We start from the raw sequence: 18626 nt of genomic DNA, 5'->3' as shown, positions 1-18626 counted from the left end.
TAATCTGGTGAAAAAAATAAAAAAATCGGGTGAAAAATCGGTCGGTCGGATCGGTCGCATCGTATGCGACCAAATCGCATGCGATGCGATCGATCCGATTTTTTATCTTACGACCACAACGATCTAAATCGTTGTGGCCGTGCTAGGAAACAAGTACCCCGGAATGTTTGTAAAAATAATTACAAGTTACTTTCTTTCATGTAACTGTTCTCCTACAAAGAACGGCCTTCCATTCAACCACTAGCTTAGGTAGGTCATACGCTAACTGCAGCTTGGTCTAGGGCACAGGTTCTCAAAGTCGGTCCTCGGGACCCACACAGTGCACTCCTCACAGAATCAAGTGAAATAATTAGCTCCACCTGTGGATCTTTTAAAATGCGTCAGTCATTATTGCGCGCACCTGTCGGGTCACCTGGAAAATATGAACTGTGTGGGGTCCTGAGGGCCGAGTTTGAGAACCAATGATCTAGATAGGATGAGAAAGCAGCATGTGCAAACTACCCACGTCTGAATCTGGGAGGTAGTGCCAAAAATGACAATAGAGGTCTTATAACCTCCCAATAACACCCAATCCCATTGGACCATAGGTGATCATTACTATTGGCTTCTCATGACTTTGTACATGTTGTAATGGGCAACACAGTATAACGATGAGTCTTTGATAAACGGACATTACGTGTTCGTATTAGTAAGCTACTTCATTAAGGAGTTACAATCATGTGTTTTGAACAAGCCGGTCACATACAGGGCTGGGGGTGGTGCTGAGGGCAGAGGAAGACGAGGAGGAGCTGGGGATGAATATAACGTGCTGAGGGCCCAGGGAAGAGCGGAAGTAGAAAAAGTCAACTTCTAGAGCAGGGGTGGGGAACCTCAGGCCAAGGGGCCGTATGCGGCCCCCGTAGCCAGTCTGAGTGGCCCGCCCGGCAACTCTGCCAGGAGTAAAGTACAGGGGAATTCTCGCGAGAGGTCGGTAGTTCTCGCGAGATTCCTCTTGATCAACAGCAGCCGGAGACTGTCAGTCCTAGACAGCGGCAGCCGCCGGAGCGTGGGACGGCTGCAGCAGGACAATTTCCAAGATACATTTTTACATATGGCCCCGAAGATTTTTTTCCCCCATACAAACAGCCCTTGGCACAAAAAAGGTTCCCCACCCCTGATCTAGAGTCATAAGTTTCTAATTAATACATAAAAGTATAAAATGAACTAAATTGTGTTTATAGGTCAACTTGGGGTCAGTTATGTGGAGAAGGAAAGGATTTGCTTCTGTTTGTCCACATATTTTATAATTGGCAGCCACAAGTGCCTTAATGCGTCCTCCGATTGCGCCGCTCACTTACACCTAGCGGAATTTATCATTGTTCAGCCACAAGCACTGGTTTTGCCTATTACATCGACCATAAATAATTTGAATGGGACCCAAGGCACCCCTGTAAGCGATCTGTGCCACAGCACACAGTTAGGGTACCTTTTCCTTAACCCCAAAGGACAGACTGGGTGGACCGTGTAGTTCTTACTTGCCATCAAATTCTATGTTTGTATTTTACACTGTTTTGATCCATAACGTAAATGTCTATCTACCTGTAGTGTCAGCATTCAAGAACATCTGGGCCATCTATACACAGGCAAAGCTAGGTGACCTGGTGGCCGGAGTAAGGTTATGCTCCGCCTACACACATAATGCCCACTGTAGTGTCCCTTACACACATAATGCCCCCAAAGATCCGATTAAACAATGCCAGAGGTTACCTGCTCATTTCTGGGGGTAAGTATGCACACCTCGGTCCTTACTTACATCTGAGCCGCGGACTAGGGTTTTGTTATTTGGGGTGGTAATCCACTGGTCGACGGTCAATAACTCAACAACATATTGTCGACAGGTAAAAGGATGACCGTGGTTAAGGTCAACATGACACCAATGACACCGTTCAAAATTGATTAAGCCTGGTGAATTGACAAAGTGGGAATTGATAACGCACCAGCCAATCAGCTCCTAACTGTTAAGCTACAGGCTGGGTTTGAACATGATCTGATTGGCTACTGCGTTATCACTTCCCCAGGCTTAATACATGGTTTATGCAGAGTATAATAGCAGTAATATATATTACAGGCATTAGGGTGATCTCTGCTCAAATTAAACGGCGAAAACAAAAAACTAATACAAGACTTTTCGCAGATTCCTGTTGAAGCTGAATTTTATTTTAAAATCCACCAGTTCCTGACCACATACAATTTATATTTGGAACAAAAATAGAATCTGCAGAGACAATGCAGCAGGTACGCGTTTCGTGTACAGAATTGCTTTCATGCTGAGAATTTCCCTTCAGACGCTCCTTCAGAGTTTCATTTATTTACACGGTAAGCGCTGGTCAACAGCGCCAGGTTTTCCTTGATCCTCGCTAAAACAGAGAGCCAAACAGTGGTTGGTGTAGAATGACCATGAGAGTGTGTGTGTGTGTGTCTGGGCTGTAAGGCACTGCGTGACCGGGGTCTGACTTGGTGCGCTCACTCCCTACAGGAAGGCCGGGCTGCAGTCCGTCGTCGTCATCCCTCGAGTCAGCAATGGGTTACAGCGTGATCAAAAAGGAGGATGGTGTGTGGCTCGCTCCCCCATACTGCAACTCAATATGGATGACATGTTATGGCACTTAGTGATTATACCCCCCCCCCCCCTACAATGACATGTTCCTCCCCCTCCCCCCAAACCTCACAAGTTTTTAAAAGGAAATTGTACAATGAAAGCAATTCCTCACATCCATTTTTTTATCTTTTTTTTTTTTTTAAAGGCAAATTAACATGTCAAATGTAAAATGATATTCTACCAAGCCCAACGCAACACATTTCTTTTTAACTTTCAGATTGAAAAATGTAGTGCTCAGTTATCCCCCCCAACCCCCCCTTGCAGAATCCTAGGCACACTTCTCACTACCGGAATTATCAGGATTAAAAGCAGCATGGATCTTATGGTCCATTAGATGCAGCTCTACAAGACCCAGGCCTACGGAATTAGCTGTCCCCCTCCCCCCCATGCGGACATTACTTAAAATATTTAGACCATAGTTATGGAATCACTTCTTTAAAATAAAAGAATAAAAAAACAAATTAATTAAAAACCTGTATACATCCGTACATATTTCATAAGGTTGTGATACATTAATTGTAATGATAATTATAAATAAATACAAATAATACATATGAGGAATGTCTACTGCAAACTGAATATATATATTTATAGGATTTCAAAATGTGGAGGGGTAATAGAAAGTGATAACCTCGATTGCGGTCTATGGGTGTAAAGATCTGGCGGAACGGAAGGTGAGGTGAGCTGCGGATTCCCATCGTCTCACGTAGTGCCCGGGGAGACTGTATAGTAGGCGAAAGTGCGTAACTCCCATTCACTTCACGCAGCACAGTACACGCTCCAATATCTCCTGTATTTCCACCACTCTAAGGAATGGGAGGCCTGATTGTCCCCTTCACGCTTGTCTTCTAGGGGGATCCTCCATACAGCTGGCGGCCTCAGCGCTCCATCTAGTACCGTTCATGTGGAAGTGTAGAGCTTATCAGCAGCTTCAATTGGACTGGAAGTAAGGATTTGTTACATAGCCTTCTCTAACGGCGCTACCATCCAGCTGGATTACATGAACTGCATCTGGAAGACATAGGAAAGATCATTAAGGAACCTCACAGTGGCTCTTAGTTATGAGTCCTCCACCCATCCAGATCCCACAGCAGTGACATGCAATGTCTCGATTTCGGAGTTCTCCAGACCGTGCCGTTATGGAGTTGGGAACTGGCATGAAGACAATAATTCCACCACAAAGACATACCAAAGACTGGGTAAAGCGGTCTTCATGCAATTCCAAACTATCCTAGACAACATGGGCTGCAGAGGCCAAAAACCAGAGCTTCTGAAACCAGTAAAGGTGATATCCACAAGTGAGACACTGACCAAATCTCCACCCAACATCTCAGGAAACGTTCGCACATTACGCAGAAACTGTGTGTTTTTTACTTCGGTTACTACAGCTTGTAAGTGCCATGCACACATTGGAAAGCATGCGTACGAAATAACCAACCAAAACAAACCTCAGCACTATTCAGGCATGACATGGCCTACAGAAACGGGAAGAGGACCGCCGTAATTACCCCAAAACGCGGCACAGGAGAATCATTGCACCCAAAGATATAAGAAATAAACGTAGAGGGATAAAAGAAGGGAATAGAATGAAAGAGAAGAAAATGTTAATTTGGTTTATCAACGCATTTCCCAACTTCCCTTGTTCTAGACCAGGACTGGTCAACCCGAGGCTCTTCAGTCATGGGGAAACTACACCTCCCAAAGGCTTACCACTCCCTGACGTTAACACGGTGCCAGGGCTTGTAGTTTCACAGAAGCTGAAGAGCCACAGGTCAGCCAAACCAAGAATGGGCCAGGACGTTCTAGGTTTACCTAGAGAGGTTACACAGCTATGGAGAACAGAGGCATCTGTAAGACAGGAGACGTCTAGGGAAGCTCTTTGTGAACATCAGAAGATTTTTGGTCCCAGATCAAGGCTTCCAAATATAGAATTCTCCCAACAGTACAGGGCTTAAAGGATATCCGTGCTTAAGAACAGGTAACGTCACTAGTACCTCAGTCAGTTTGATTAGACCATCTATGCACAAGCAGGATTATCCCAAAAACCTGGACTGTCGATAAGCCGTGAGGACTGCATTTGGGAAACAATGGTCTAAAGCAGGGATAGCCAACCCCAGTCTGAGAGCTACCAACAGTGCATGTTTTCCAGGTCTCCTTGCAGAATCATAAGTGAAGTCATTAGCTCCACCTGTGGATCATTTATAATGAGTCAGTAATGAGCGCACCTGTGCACCTGCGAGGTGACCTAGAAAACGTGACCTGTTGGTAGCTCTCGGGGACTGGAGGTGACTACCACTAATCTAAAGCCTGATTTGGCCAGCAGGAAGTTTGGAGAGCCAGAAGGCTAAATGTATGAGGTAATAGACTATTTCTATACGTCTGTCAGTTGCCTATACATAGCTGGCCATAGTCATTTGGTTGGCAATAAAATCCATGTAAAAATGGCGGCCCTTACTAATCAGTGTGTGCGGTGTAACCAGGCACTTTTAGGGCGGATTATCCAGGTGTCTTAGCCTCTTTTCCCGTGTATTTATTTATCTGGTTACCAGATGACAAATGTACCAATCCACGGCGGAGGATGTCACCACTGATCAATCACCGAGAATGAGGCTTCATTTATAGTGATTAAAACATGAGCAGCCAGTTCAGACTAGTGTCAGAAGCAACATATAAGGGTATGGGGGTTGTTAGGTCAACAGTCTCAAGGTCGACGTGGAAAAAAAAAAAAAAGTGAGGACATGGAAAAAAGGACATGTGTGGGAGGGTACAGTGTTGTGTGTGGGAGGGTGGAAGAGAGAGAAGGGTCCACGTGTGTGTGGGAAAGAAAGAGGATACACGTGTGTGTGTGTGTGTGTGGGAGGGTGGAAGAGAGAGAAGGGTCCACGTGTGTGGGAAAGAAAGAGGATACACGTGTGTGTGTGTGTGTGTGTGTGTGTGTGTGTGTGTGTGTGTGTGTGTGTGTGTGTGTGTGTGGAAAAGAAAGAGAGCTCAGGGTCCACGTAAAAAAAGGGGTCGAAGTGATTCACTGTTTGGGTGTCTATTTTGATAGTGACACTTTATAAGTGTACAGCATCCCCCCCCCCCCCCCCACACACACACCAAGCTTCGGGCACTACACTTGGCACACTTATTCTCCATCTATGCCCAGTGGGATGGTAAAGTATGAACAAAAAATCATGAAAAATGCATTTGGACTTTTTTCCATGTCAACCCTTATGTCGACATTTCGTTTGCGTTGCTATACCTAAATGGTCCTACAAGAAATCCTGTAAAGAGAGCGTTGGATAGGGGTCCTTCCCGGACACTCTGTGAGGGCTCTGATTGGATGGGCTGGAAGCAGCAGACAGCTGGGTGAGAGGAGAGGTAGAGAAACCAGTCTGAGAATGACAGATGGAAATGGAAAACGTTACCAGATTCTTTAAGCAGAAAACGGTGAAAGAGAGAGTTTGAAAATGACAGCAAAGCAGAGGAACAAGAAGCCAGATATCAGCGGTGATATTCCTCCTTCCCGCCCACACACACACACACACACACACGCTTCACTCCGCGAAATCTGATTAGAGAGATGCTTAATCGTATCGGTGTGTCTACACTGCATCCTTCCCCTCCCACACTGCGTGGGCCGCCATATTGAGGAGCAAATCAGTATTCAACCAAATGTGCCCCTTACAAGCACTATAGCAGTGGGGAGCACGGAGATGTGAGGTCGTTGGTTGAAGAAGGGACCCGCTGCATTCTCAGGAATACGCAACCTCGCGCAAATGGCTGCGTGCGCTATGATGGGGTACTAGGCGTGCATGAATGCAAAAAGGCTACTTCTCAGTGCCTGCGACAATGATCTCCCGAGACCGGGAACACGCGCAAGGACAGACTGACATCCCTTATGTCAGCCCCTATTCATTCATTTACAATAGTACATCACATAAAACACACACAACGCATAACGGCATTACAATAATACTGTGTACAAACCCAGAGAGGCAGAGGCCTAGTTAGCGGAATGTATAAAAGCCCACGGTGTTCGTATAAATGTGATCGGTCTGATGCGAACGAAGCCTCTGTATTACTGTACTAGCGGCAGGCATGAGGAACCTTCGGCCCTCCAGCTGTTGCTGAACTACACATCTGCTATTCGGTCATGCTAAAACTGTGCTGGGACGTGTAGTCCAACAACACCCGGAGGGCCAAAGGTTCCCTGTCCCTGATCTAGAGGAAGCCGAGGTGTCAGAGCTGGAAATGAAGACGCGTGAGCAGTAATGAGGATGAAGAAACAGGGGAGGTGGGAGCAGATGAAAGCCACTGGCACACGATTAGACTGCTCCCTGTCTTGGCTGCAAGGGCATTGGGCGAGGAGCCAGCAACAACTGGGTTCTACAAGAACGCCTGAGCGAGGGATTTGTATACAGAGAAGAATACAGCCAAGTACACAGAGGATCCAGTGTCCGGCTCTCACTCCATTCACAGCAGTGACAATTCCTCTGCAGCTGACAGACGCAGCAGATACCACCCCCCCCCCCCCCTTTTTCCTCCACTGTATCCGCACTGTAAAAAACACACGGGACGTGAATACAGAATGGTATAGAGCTTGAAGCTGTCACCTACAAAGAGGAGAACACATACGCCGTATAACAGGGGGGCTATGAACTCTCTGGAAGCCAGGGGCAGACCAGGTGCGAAACGCTTTGAGCCACAGGACCCTGGAGGCAGAAACAGGACCATCCCATTGGCTGGTGTAGCCGTATATTGTGTGCACAGAACAGCTTGTTCCTTCTCAGAACACTGATCAATAGACATTGAATTACTACAGGATTATTAACCAATGTATGAAGAGCGCCAGACTCCCAGAGGTCCCTCCTGTGTCCAGACAAACACGTTCGGCTGCTGGAGGATAAAACATCTCTTCTCAGGACACACACATACACACCGAAGTCCTGATGTCATCAATGCACCCCCCCCCCCCCACCCCAATCCCCCAGATACGCTATTCCGTTACACACATGTATATAGAACACTGCACAGCCAAGCACACAAATCATCCCAAGGGAACGCCCACCGCTGCAACAATTACCTGTGCTCCTGATACAGGGCCAAAAGGATTAGGTGGTCTCATAACAGGCTGGTTATAGATTAATGCTTGCTGTGGTATTACTGGCAGAGGTCCCATCTGAGGAGGCTACAAGGATGGACAGACAACACAGAGTTAATAACAACCAAAATATTGTGAAATTCAGGAAGCAATTCAATTGTTGTGGCCTATCTGATTAGGAGCTATCGGATTGCTTTAGGATACCCAGCTCTGAGGCTGCACTTCCTGCGGGATTCTGCTCTCACCTTCCTGAGGTATGAGCAGATGTGGGGCAGTGTGCGGGAAACGGATGCACCTCAATGCAGTGCACATGGCACTTGGGTGCGAGAATGCAGCCGCTGCACCCAGTGAACTGAACAGCTCCGGTCACTTTAGAGCTTAATTGGTCAACACCAATCGGTTGACATGCACTAGCCCCCCCCCACACACTTCTTGCCTGGGCCAAGGTTGACCTATCATCCGGACCCCATCTTGGCCAACCTCTACAGCTGTTGTGAAACTACAAATCCCAGCATGCTCTTCCAGCAGATCAGCTGGTACTTGTAGTTTCACAACGGCTGGAGAGCCACAGGTTGTCCAGGCCGGATCCACACCGAGACCCCAGGAAAAACACAGTATTCCAGTGGGGCGAGTGCCTTGAATTTGGCTGATCCCAATAGGAGGGCAGCAGAATTGAGTGGGTGGTTTGGGCCTCGCCTGCTCTGCAGAGTGACAGAACTATGACCGCGTAACATCGTACAGCGTATACACTAGTGGGTATACCATACCAAGCAGATCTTACCATTCCAAACGCAGAGATCCCTGTGGGCGTCGTAGCTGGATATGCCATGATTGGTGGCGTCTGTTACAAAGAGAACAGTGCAGGGTTATATAAACATACACACACTGCATTACTTTACATTACACTGTGGCCATGCAGTTTGGCAGGTGTGGCTGTGATTCCAAGCAACAAAGCAATGAGTTCCATGGATTTCCCCAGAGAGGCCGCTGTGCAGTGATTGGTTGCGCAGAGTCAGCTAGTGAACTATCGGAGTAGCATCAATACAGTGTAGATGATTTCCTAAATCGGCCTATAAAGCATGGCGCTCAATCAGTAGCAGGCAGATAAAGCTGCATCAGTATCGCAGGACGAGCTAGAAGCTGGTAAATCCCACAGGCGACTAGTATCAAACATGTGCTGGAGGTGGGTAAGTCAGTGGAGTTTTATAGAGGAGACGTTTTACACAGTGTAAAACATCTCCTCTATACAACGCCACTGCTGTAGCCACTGACAACCTCAACATTGAAAACCAACACAGTTCACGGCAAAATTCTGTGGTGGGGGATGTGTGTGTGTGTGTGTGTGTGTGTGTGTGTGTGTGTGTGTGTGTGTGTGTGTGTGTGTGTGTGTGTGTGTGTGTGTGTGTGTAGGGGGGGGGGGGTTCTACATGGCAAAGTGCAAAGTAATTTTAGAACACTTCCACTGCAGCTGTATAACGTGCTGACACAGTTTTATATGACCATCGCTTGGGACCCACCATTGAGCGGTGGCACTGACAAAAATCCACAGACTTGTATGGCATTAAATCCTATTGCCGTTTGAAAACTGCCAGTCAGAGACGCTGCTTGGATGCGCCAATACATAGTGAATAACCAGACTTCACACAAGGATGCAGAAGACAAATCAGGACTACAGCCTGATAGAGAAGGGAAACTGCCTGTGACACAATAATGGCGGTGAGGAAGATTTCTGTGGATAGACGGCAGAGCACGGTCAGGAGACGGGGAAGTCCATCGCAGCTGGGAAAATCAGCGGCAAATGCCAACTCATCTGCTGCAGCAGGAAAGGGAAACCTCATGGATACAAGCAACAATGTACCAGGTCCTGATGTCACGTGAAAATGGTTCTAGAAAATACATTAAAAGAACCATACTGTATGCTTATACTAAATCTTTATTTTTATGGACATATTGCTCCTTCAACTATATAACTATTGCTCTGATATACTCTGTGCTGCTGGGGACCCTGCTCCTCCCACTATATAACTCTCAGCCTGTGGGTTCCTGCTGTTCCCATTCCCCTCCTCACATCATGTCACTGCAGCCCTGTCCTCACTGACATATCACTCATCTCCTGATATACTCTGTGCTGCTGGGGACCCTGCTCCTCCCACTATATAACTCTCAGTCTGTGGCTTCCTGCTGCCTCCATTGCCCTCCTCACATGTCACTGCCCCTGTCACATGCAGCCCTGTCCTCACTGACACATCACTCATCTCCTGATATACTCTGTGCTGCTGGGGACCCTGCTCCTCCCACTATATAACTCTCAGTCTGTGGCTTCCTGCTGCCTCCATTGCCCTCCTCACATGTCACTGCCCCTGTCACATGCAGCCCTGTCCTCACTGACATATCCCTCATCTCCTGATATATTCTGTACTGCTGGGGACCCTGCTCCTCCCACTATATAACTCTCAGTCTGTGGCTTCCTGCTGCCCCCATTCCTCTCCTCACATCATGTCCCTGCCCCTGTCACATGCAGCCCTGTCCTCACTGACACATCCCTCATCTCCTGATATACTCTGTGATGCTGGGGACCCTGCTCCTCCCACTATATAACTCTCAGTCTGTGGCTTCCTGCTGCCTCCATTCCCCTCCTCACATCATGTCACTGATTCGGTCACATGCAGCCCTGTCCTCACTGACACATCACTCATTTCCTGATATACTCTGTGCTGCTGGGGACCCTGCTCCTCCCACTATATAACTCTCAGTCTGTGGCTTCCTGCTGCCTCCATTCCCCTCCTCACATGTCACTGCCCCTGTCACATGCAGCCCTGTCCTCACTGACACATCACTCATTTCCTGATATACTCTGTGCTGCTGGGGACCCTGCTCCTCCCACTATATAACTCTCAGTCTGTGGCTTCCTGCTGCCTCCGGTTCCCCTCTGCACATTATGTCACTGCCCCTGTCACATGCAGCCCTGTCCTCACTGACACATCACTCATCTCCTGATATACTCTGTGCTGCAGGGGACCATGCTCCTCCCACTATACAACCCTAAGTCTGTGGCTTCCTGCTGCCTCCGTTCCCCTCTGTCCTAAATCAGAGTAGCGGACAGTGTCAATGCCTCAGAGAGGGCAATTCCGAAATCCACTCCACCAATTAGATTCTTACATTTTTCTACTTCAGTTTAGAAAACGAAAGCAAAAGGCCATTGGTCATATTGGGCGCTGCCCTGTTTACTGCACCTATAAGATTGCACCTGCTGTCGTGAAAATTCTGATGATCAGATTGGCTACAAGCTGTTCTATCCCCGCCCACTTCAAAACTGGGGACACACGGGCATGCAGGAGACCAAAGTGATACCAAACCACCTGAGTAACAAATGTATAAATCTAAACCTTCCAATGAGAATAGGATGTAACAGAAAACAGAGGTAACATGCAGGAGGAAATACAGATTGCAGCAGGGGACGTCTTCTCTGACCCCAGGCAGCATAGAACCAGTCTCCCACAGGTCACACCACCAATCAGTAGTCCGCTGCGCACCCAAAGCCAGGAGAAGCGAGAGAAATCAGGCGCCAGCACCCCATGCCATTAGTGTAAGGTAGGAAGATGCAGGGCACACCAGAGTCCAATCAGTCAAACCAGTGATTAGTGCCAGCTCACGCTGCAGCAGAGGTTAATAAACGCATGCTCGGTTTGTTTTATTTCAACTTACGTATGGTGGGAAATGCATGCCATTCTGTTTTATTGGTCATCGGGGATGGACAGTTGTACAATGCAATAACACAAGATTAGAAACACAAACTTACAGCGGAACACACAATTACATCGCGCAGTCACGCTGCTTGCAAGGAGGACACGGCTACTGGGTGATAACGACGAGCCCTTACCCTGTCACTCCCTATCGGTGCCTTACATGCATGCCAACATGGGGAAGGAAGTTTAGCAATAACTGGGAAAGGACCAATTACTTCTGGAGTTTGGGCTTCTACAGGCTGTGATTGGCTACTTACATCAACGGTAGGTTTTAGGCGGTTCCAAAGATTACCCATACTCCTATGCAGTCAAACACAGCCCCATCCACCAGCCCCCCACTGTAACTGGTGTCAGTTTATCTACAGACGAGTCCTCGTACACCTAGCAACTGCCGTACTGGTTAAGATGCCCAGCGCAACTGGGCCGTTGTGAGTCATACATCTCCTCAATCCGCCACTCGCAGCATACGAGAGACTCCTACTTGGTAAGAGTAATGTTACAAACGGTATATCGGATCCCTACACATAATTGGCTCCTTACCAAAGTGGCCGGGTTCCAGGTTGTGGTTGGGGCCATTTTCGGCTGCCAATTGGTTCCTCCTGTTAATCTCTTCTCCCCGGGCTGACTCCAATGAACATCACTACTAAGATAAAGGTTATAAACCGGTAAAACACAATAAAAGTACTTTTCTAAAAATTATAAACTACAACAATTCACTATAGTAACGCTGAGTCCCAGCATGCTTTGCCACAGTTCTGCTATTTGAGAACGCTAAAACAATGCATGCTGGGATGTGTAGTTTTACAACAGCAAGGCCCACTATAGAGGCACTGCTGCGTGCAACGGGGAAATTGTGAGGACTCACTTCTTTGCTGTTCCGTTGCCAATACCAAGATCTAGGAGAAATGGAGACATGAATGAGTACCGCAATGTAGCACCGGGGGAAGAGACGGCGGTAAGTGGCTCCGGCCATACTCACTTCCCACAAGGTTAGCCAGAGAGGAGTCCAGGTCATCAGACACCAGCTTGTTGGGTGGGTTGTTGGATGAAGGAAGACTCTGATTATGAAAAGCTACAGTTGGCTTGAGGAGTCCGCCCATATCGTCAAAACCTTACACGAATACACAAGTCAGACACATGGTAACCCATCATTTTGTTACAACTAGCATACTAGTACCACCAGCATACAACTACATGATATTACCATGGAATAATCAATCGCTTAACTGCGGCAGCCCGGTTGAGAACACAGGGGTAGATGTATGAAGCGGTGATAAGGGAGAAGTGATAAAGTGCCTGGTACTTTAACACCGGACAATCAGCTCATAACTGTCCCTTTTTAAACCCAGCTTGTAACTTAACAGCCAGGAGCTGATTGGCCGGTGATAAAGTACCAGGCACTTTATCACTTCTCCTCCCTTATCACTGCTTCATACATCTACCTCTCAGTTTCAGATTTATTAACCCTTTGAGCGCCAACATCTGTGAGAGATGCAAAATATCGGCTATAAATGCCGGCTTCGCTCACATTTGTTATATAAATTCAAATAAAAAATATTTTGTGGGAAAAAAAAAAAAGATATTTCCTATATAAGGCAACATTACGGGTCATTACGGTGAATAGGTTTGGCAATTTTCACACCTATTTTGACAAATTCCCTTGGCACTCAAACCATTAAGCACGGTGAAGTGATAACGCAGCAGCCAATCAACTCTGTGATAAACTATCAGCAACTTTATCACTTCGCCCGGCTTAATAAATCTGCCCCCCATTCTTCAACTGACTATAGCACTTTCAGTAACAGCCGTGATAACACAAGCTGGGGTTGCATTCCAAAGTTGCATTGTACACCTCATAAATCAGTTACTGCATGTTTCTCGGCAATGGAAAATTCTACTTTATTTAAAAAATAAAGAAATAAAATTGTGTTCTTACCAGTAGAGTCAACATTTAAGTTAGTGGGGGATCTATTGCCAAAAACAGAGTCAAAGTCAACATTAAGGCCACCAGAGGTCTGTGGTTGAACAGCTAGCGATGGTGTAAACCCTATGAGAGAAAGAACAGTTAGAAAACACTCAAAGCAAGCTGAACCGTAGATGGCCAGTCCGCTGCATTGGGGAGAACCTGGCAAGGAGGACAGAGGACAACTGCACTGGGTCGGAAGTAGCTGATAAGATCGTCAAAGACTATACACTCATTTCACCATTTACATTTAATACACAGCTACCATGGTCAAAGCGGACGGTGTAATGGTTAGCATTGCTGCCACACAGCACTGAGGTCATGGGTTTGAGTCCCAATACAGCCCATACTATGAGGGGTGTTCTCCCCTCACTTGGGTGGGTTTACTGTGGGCACTCTGGTTTCCTCCCACACACACCAAAAATACACTGGTCCGGAGGTACCATTAAAGCGACTTACAGCCTCACCACTAGGAGACATGCAGGTTATTGAATTGATCCTATATTTGGGAATGTAACAGACATTTTGTACTTCACAATATCCTGTAATACTCCAGCTGGGTACAACACAACATTACCATCGCCATCCAGGAGTCCTTTATGTGTGTGTTTATTTATATGTTAATAATCCTTTAACTGCTGTCGGTAGAGCAACAACGATTCTGTGTGAAGAACCTCTGAGGATATTTATGTTTATAGAGGGGACATTTTCCTCATGATCCATAAATCAACGTTCATTTGGCTGAGAGGCTGCCAAGACTGTAACACAGAATATTCTTCAGATCTTCACACACCGGGAGGACGTGGAACCGCTGGCAAACGGAGAGTATTAAACACACCGGGAGGACGGGGAACTGCTGCCAAGCAGAGAGTATTAAACATATCGGGAGGACGGGGGCCGCTGCCAAGCGGAGAGTATTAAACACACCAGGAGGACAGGGACCGCTGCCAAACGGAGAGTAATAAACACATCGGGAGGACAGGGACCGCTGCCAAACGGAGAATACTAAACACATCGGGAGGAAGGGAACCGCTACCAAACGGAGAGTAATAAACACACCAGGAGGACAGGGACCGCTGCCAAACGGAGAGTATTAAACACATCGGGAGGACGGGAACCGCTGCCAAACGGAGAGTATTAAACACATCGGGAGGACAGGGACTGCTGCCAAACGGAGAGTATTAAACACATCGGGAGGACGGGAACCGCTGCCAAACGGAGAGTAATACACACATCGGGAGGACAGGGACCGCTGCCAAACGGAGAGTAATAAACACACCAGGAGGACAAGGGCCGCTGCCAAGCGGAGAGTATTAAACACATCGGGAGGACAGGGACCGCTGCCAAACGGAGAATACTAAACACATTGGGAGGAAGGGAACCGCTACCAAACGGAGAGTAATAAACACACCAGGAGGACAGGGACCGCTGCCAAACGGAGAGTAATAAACACACCAGGAGGACGGGAACCGCTGCCAAATGGAGAGTAATAAACACACCAGGAGGACGGGAACCGCTGCCAAATGGAGAGTAATAAACACATCGGGAGGACGGGAACCGCTGCCAAACGGAGAGTAATAAACACATCGGGAGGACGGGAACCGCTGCCAAATGGAGAGTAATAAACACACCAGGAGGACAGGGACCGCTGCCAAACGGAGAGTATTAAACACACCAGGAGGACAGGGACCGCTGCCAAACGGAGAGTAATAAACACACCAGGAGGACGGGAACCGCTGCCAAATGGAGAGTAATAAACACATCGGGAGGACGGGAACCGCTGCCAAATGGAGAGTAATAAAACACATTGGGAGAACAGGGACCGCTGGCAAACGGAGAGTAATAAACACACCAGGAGGACGGGAACTGCCAAATGGAGAATCTCACTGGCCAATCTCCCATAGCTCAGCTGCGAGTGTTAATACCCGTAAAACAGTGCTGAGCCTTATATAACACGCGGCACGTACCACTACGCACATAAACATTCTACTATACGTTTATCATTATGTGTAATAGGACGCTATATTCCCATGCTTCCTATGCCAATGTCACCTTACCTCCATATAGGCCGGCTACGTTAGAGGGTTCCGCATGGAAATGAGAAGCATTGTGATAGACTTGGGGCCCACAGAAAGAATCTGCTAAAGCAAGCCAGAAACAGAGAAGAGTTAATATCTATCTCTATATACACACACACACACACACACATACATACATACACACACACACACACACACACACACACACACACACACACTGAATCTTCACTCACACAATAGCGATGTAGGATCTCACACTACGCAAACATAACTCTAGAACCTAAACTACAGATACTGTTCCAGCTTCCAGAAATTGCTGACACAAATCACATCCACCCACACCACAAATGTATGAAGCCGGGGGAGGATGACACTCAGGGGAAAAAAAACCAACCTTCTTTTAAATATTGCTTCAAGTATGATGTCACTAAGTGCTGCCCCTTCCAGCGCCATAAGCTAATATAGACACTGGGGCAGGTGTATTAAGTTTGGTAATGTGAGAAAGTGAAAGGTGATAATGCACCAGCCAATCGGCTGTGCTTGAAAAAATGACAGCAGTTCATTGGCTGATGCATTATCATCTTCCACTTTATCAGGCTGAATACATCATGTTGCTGTGGAACATATGCGGCGCTCTTGCATCCAGGGGGAGGAGCTTGAGGAGGGGAAGACGCTATGGAAAGCCACCCACCCCATCGCTCATCTGCTGGTAATACCAGATGAGTGGCAGCGACCAGCGATGACGCGGGAGCGCACATCAGCCCTCCCCGCTGACCTGTACACACCGGGTGGATTTTGAGCTGTAAGCAGCTCAAACAACAAAACCGAGCTGCTTATAGCTCAAAATCGCCCAGTGTGTACGGCCCTTTAGTCCCCAGGCCAGCCAGGCATAGCTGGAAAATACAGAAGAAGTAAAAATGTTGCATTTACATAATGACAGACTAAACCCTTCACTCATCAGTATGTGGGTTAGGGAAGAGGAACCAGACTCCTGGGTTGGGGGGGGGGGGGGGGGGTGTTAATCGACTCAACTGTTTTAAGTGCAGCACTAATTAACAGGTGCCTTGAGTGATTCAACTGCTTTTGGACACCCATTAATTACAGCACTTGTCACACCGAACAGACCAGGTACATTTCACACATCTCCCGCCACCTCTGGAGGCTGCAAGCAGTAGTGTGTCCTCCTGCTGCACCTGCAACTGAACGGAGCAACAACTGCCGGCTCCCATAACAACTGATCCCTCCACTCCCAACCTGACCACTCCTCCCCTCTCCCCAGCCTGACCACTCCTCCCCTCTCCCCAGCCTGACCACTCCCCCCCTCTCCACAGCCCTACCACTTTCCCCCTCTCCCCTGCCTGACCACATTCCCCCTATCCCCAGCCTGACCACTCCCCCCTTCTCCCCAGCCTGACCACTTTCCCCCTTTCCCCTGCCTGATCACTCCTCCCCTCTCCCCAGCCTGACCACTCCTCCCCTCTCCCCAGCCTGACCACTCCTCCCCTCTCCCCAGCCTGACCACTCCTCCCCTCTCCCCAGCCTGACCACTCCTCCCCTCTCCCCAGCCTGACCACTCCTCCCCTCTCCCCAGCCTGACCACTCCCCCCCTCTCCCCAGCCTGACCACTGGGGACTACACTACGGCAGGAGAGCCCAATGCAGTGACACTATCACGGTTACACCAGCCCTGGTGATAATGTGCTGATGTACCAAGAGCCTAAATGTATTCTATAAAATGATCTAAACACAGCAACGTCAAGAAATAGAGGAGTAGAGCATGATGTGCACACAATGTGAAGCAGATAGTATCCAAATACAACCTTCCACTGCTAAGGAGAGAGGCATTTACAGAGGCACACATAGCAAGCAGTCATTCAAAGAGAAGGTAAGGAACTAGTGCTAGTGTGACTGCGTCTCAGTGAGGTTACTGGTCTCTGAGCAGCAGGAAGGGAACTAGTGACAGCGTGACAGTGCCTCAGTGATGTTACTGATCTCTGGGAAGCAAGAAGGAACTACTGACCATGTGACTGTGTCTCAGTGATGTTACTGGTCTCTGGGCAGCAGGAAGGGAACTAGTGACTGTGCCTCAGTGAGGTTACTGGTCTCTGGGCAGCAGGAAGGGAACTAGTGACTGTGCCTCAGTGAGGTTACTAGTCTCTGGGCAGCAGGAAGGGAACTAGTGAGAGTGACTGCCTCAGTGAGGTTACTGGTCTCTGGGAAGCAGGAAGGGAACTAGTGACCGTGTGACTGTGCCTCAGTGATGTTACTGGTCTCTGGGCAGCAGGAAGGAAAGTAGTGACAGTGTGACTGCACCTCAGTGAGGTTACTGGTCTCTGGGCAGCAGGAAGGGAACTAGTGACCGTGTGACTGTGTCTCAGTGATGTTGCTGGTCTCTGGGCAGCAGGAAGGGAACTAGTGACCGTGTGACTGTGTCTCAGTGATGTTGCTGGTCTCTGGGCAGCAGGAAGGGAACTAGTGACAGCGTGACAGTGCCTCAGTGATGTTACTGGTCTCTGGGAAGCAGGAAGGAACTACTGACCATGTGACTGTGTCTCAGTGATGTTACTGGTCTCTGGGCAGCAGGAAGGGAACTAGTGACTGTGGCTCAGTGATGTTACTGGTCTCTGGGCAGCAGGAAGGAAAGTAGTGACAGTGTGACTGTGCCTCAGTGAGGTTACTGGTCTCTGGGCAGCAGGAAGGGAACTAGTGACTGCCTCAGTGATGTTACTGGTCTCTGGGAAGCAGGAAGGGAACTAGTCACTGTGTGACTGCGTCTCAGTGATGTTACTGGTCTCTGGGCTGCAGGAAGGGAACTAGTTACTGTGCCTCAGTGAGATTACTGGTCTCTGGGCAGCAGGAAGGGAACTAGTGACCGTGCCTCAGTGATGTTACTGGTCTCTGGGCAGCAGGAAGGGAACTAGTGACCGTGCCTCAGTGATGTTACTGGTCTCTGGGCAGCAGGAAGGGAACTAGTGACTGTGCCTCAGTGATGTTACTGGTCTCTGGGCAGCAGGAAGGGAACTAGTGACCGTGCCTCAGTGATGTTACTGGTCTCTGGGCAGCAGGAAGGGAACTAGTGACTGTGCCTCAGTGAGATTACTGGTCTCTGGGCAGCAGGAAGGGAACTAGTGACTGTGCCTCAGTGATGTTACTAG

General features: G+C 48.2%; 1 protein-coding gene across 10 annotated transcripts in view; it reads right to left on the bottom strand.

Annotated features, from left to right (window-relative positions):
• Window positions 1–2174: 2174 nt before the first annotated feature.
• The window catches only part of PICALM (phosphatidylinositol binding clathrin assembly protein), a 380825-nt gene continuing 364373 nt past the window's right edge, over window positions 2175–18626 (bottom strand). For 2 of the 10 annotated variants that reach the window (XM_083170273.1, XM_083170281.1), the window contains 10 exons: window positions 15491–15574; window positions 13407–13517; window positions 12450–12581; window positions 12336–12366; window positions 12011–12113; window positions 11430–11453; window positions 8506–8565; window positions 7707–7811; window positions 5883–6015; window positions 2175–3649 (listed from right to left, as the gene is read on the bottom strand). In XM_083170273.1, the coding sequence (XP_083026399.1) occupies window positions 5893–6015; window positions 7707–7811; window positions 8506–8565; window positions 11430–11453; window positions 12011–12113; window positions 12336–12366; window positions 12450–12581; window positions 13407–13517; window positions 15491–15574 (773 nt within the window). In that variant the 3' untranslated portion in view covers window positions 2175–3649; window positions 5883–5892. The remainder of the gene's footprint in view (window positions 3650–5882; window positions 6016–7706; window positions 7812–8505; window positions 8566–11429; window positions 11454–12010; window positions 12114–12335; window positions 12367–12449; window positions 12582–13406; window positions 13518–15490; window positions 15575–18626) is intronic. The other 8 variants (XM_083170274.1, XM_083170282.1, XM_083170279.1 and 5 more) reach the window with 7 other exon arrangements.

Source organism: Crinia signifera, chromosome 2 (genome assembly GCF_055691185.1).
Source record: "Crinia signifera chromosome 2, ASM5569118v1, whole genome shotgun sequence".
Lineage (NCBI taxonomy): Eukaryota > Metazoa > Chordata > Amphibia > Anura > Myobatrachidae > Crinia > Crinia signifera.
Note: the sequence above shows the minus strand (reverse complement) of the source record. Positions and strands in the feature narration are given on the sequence as shown.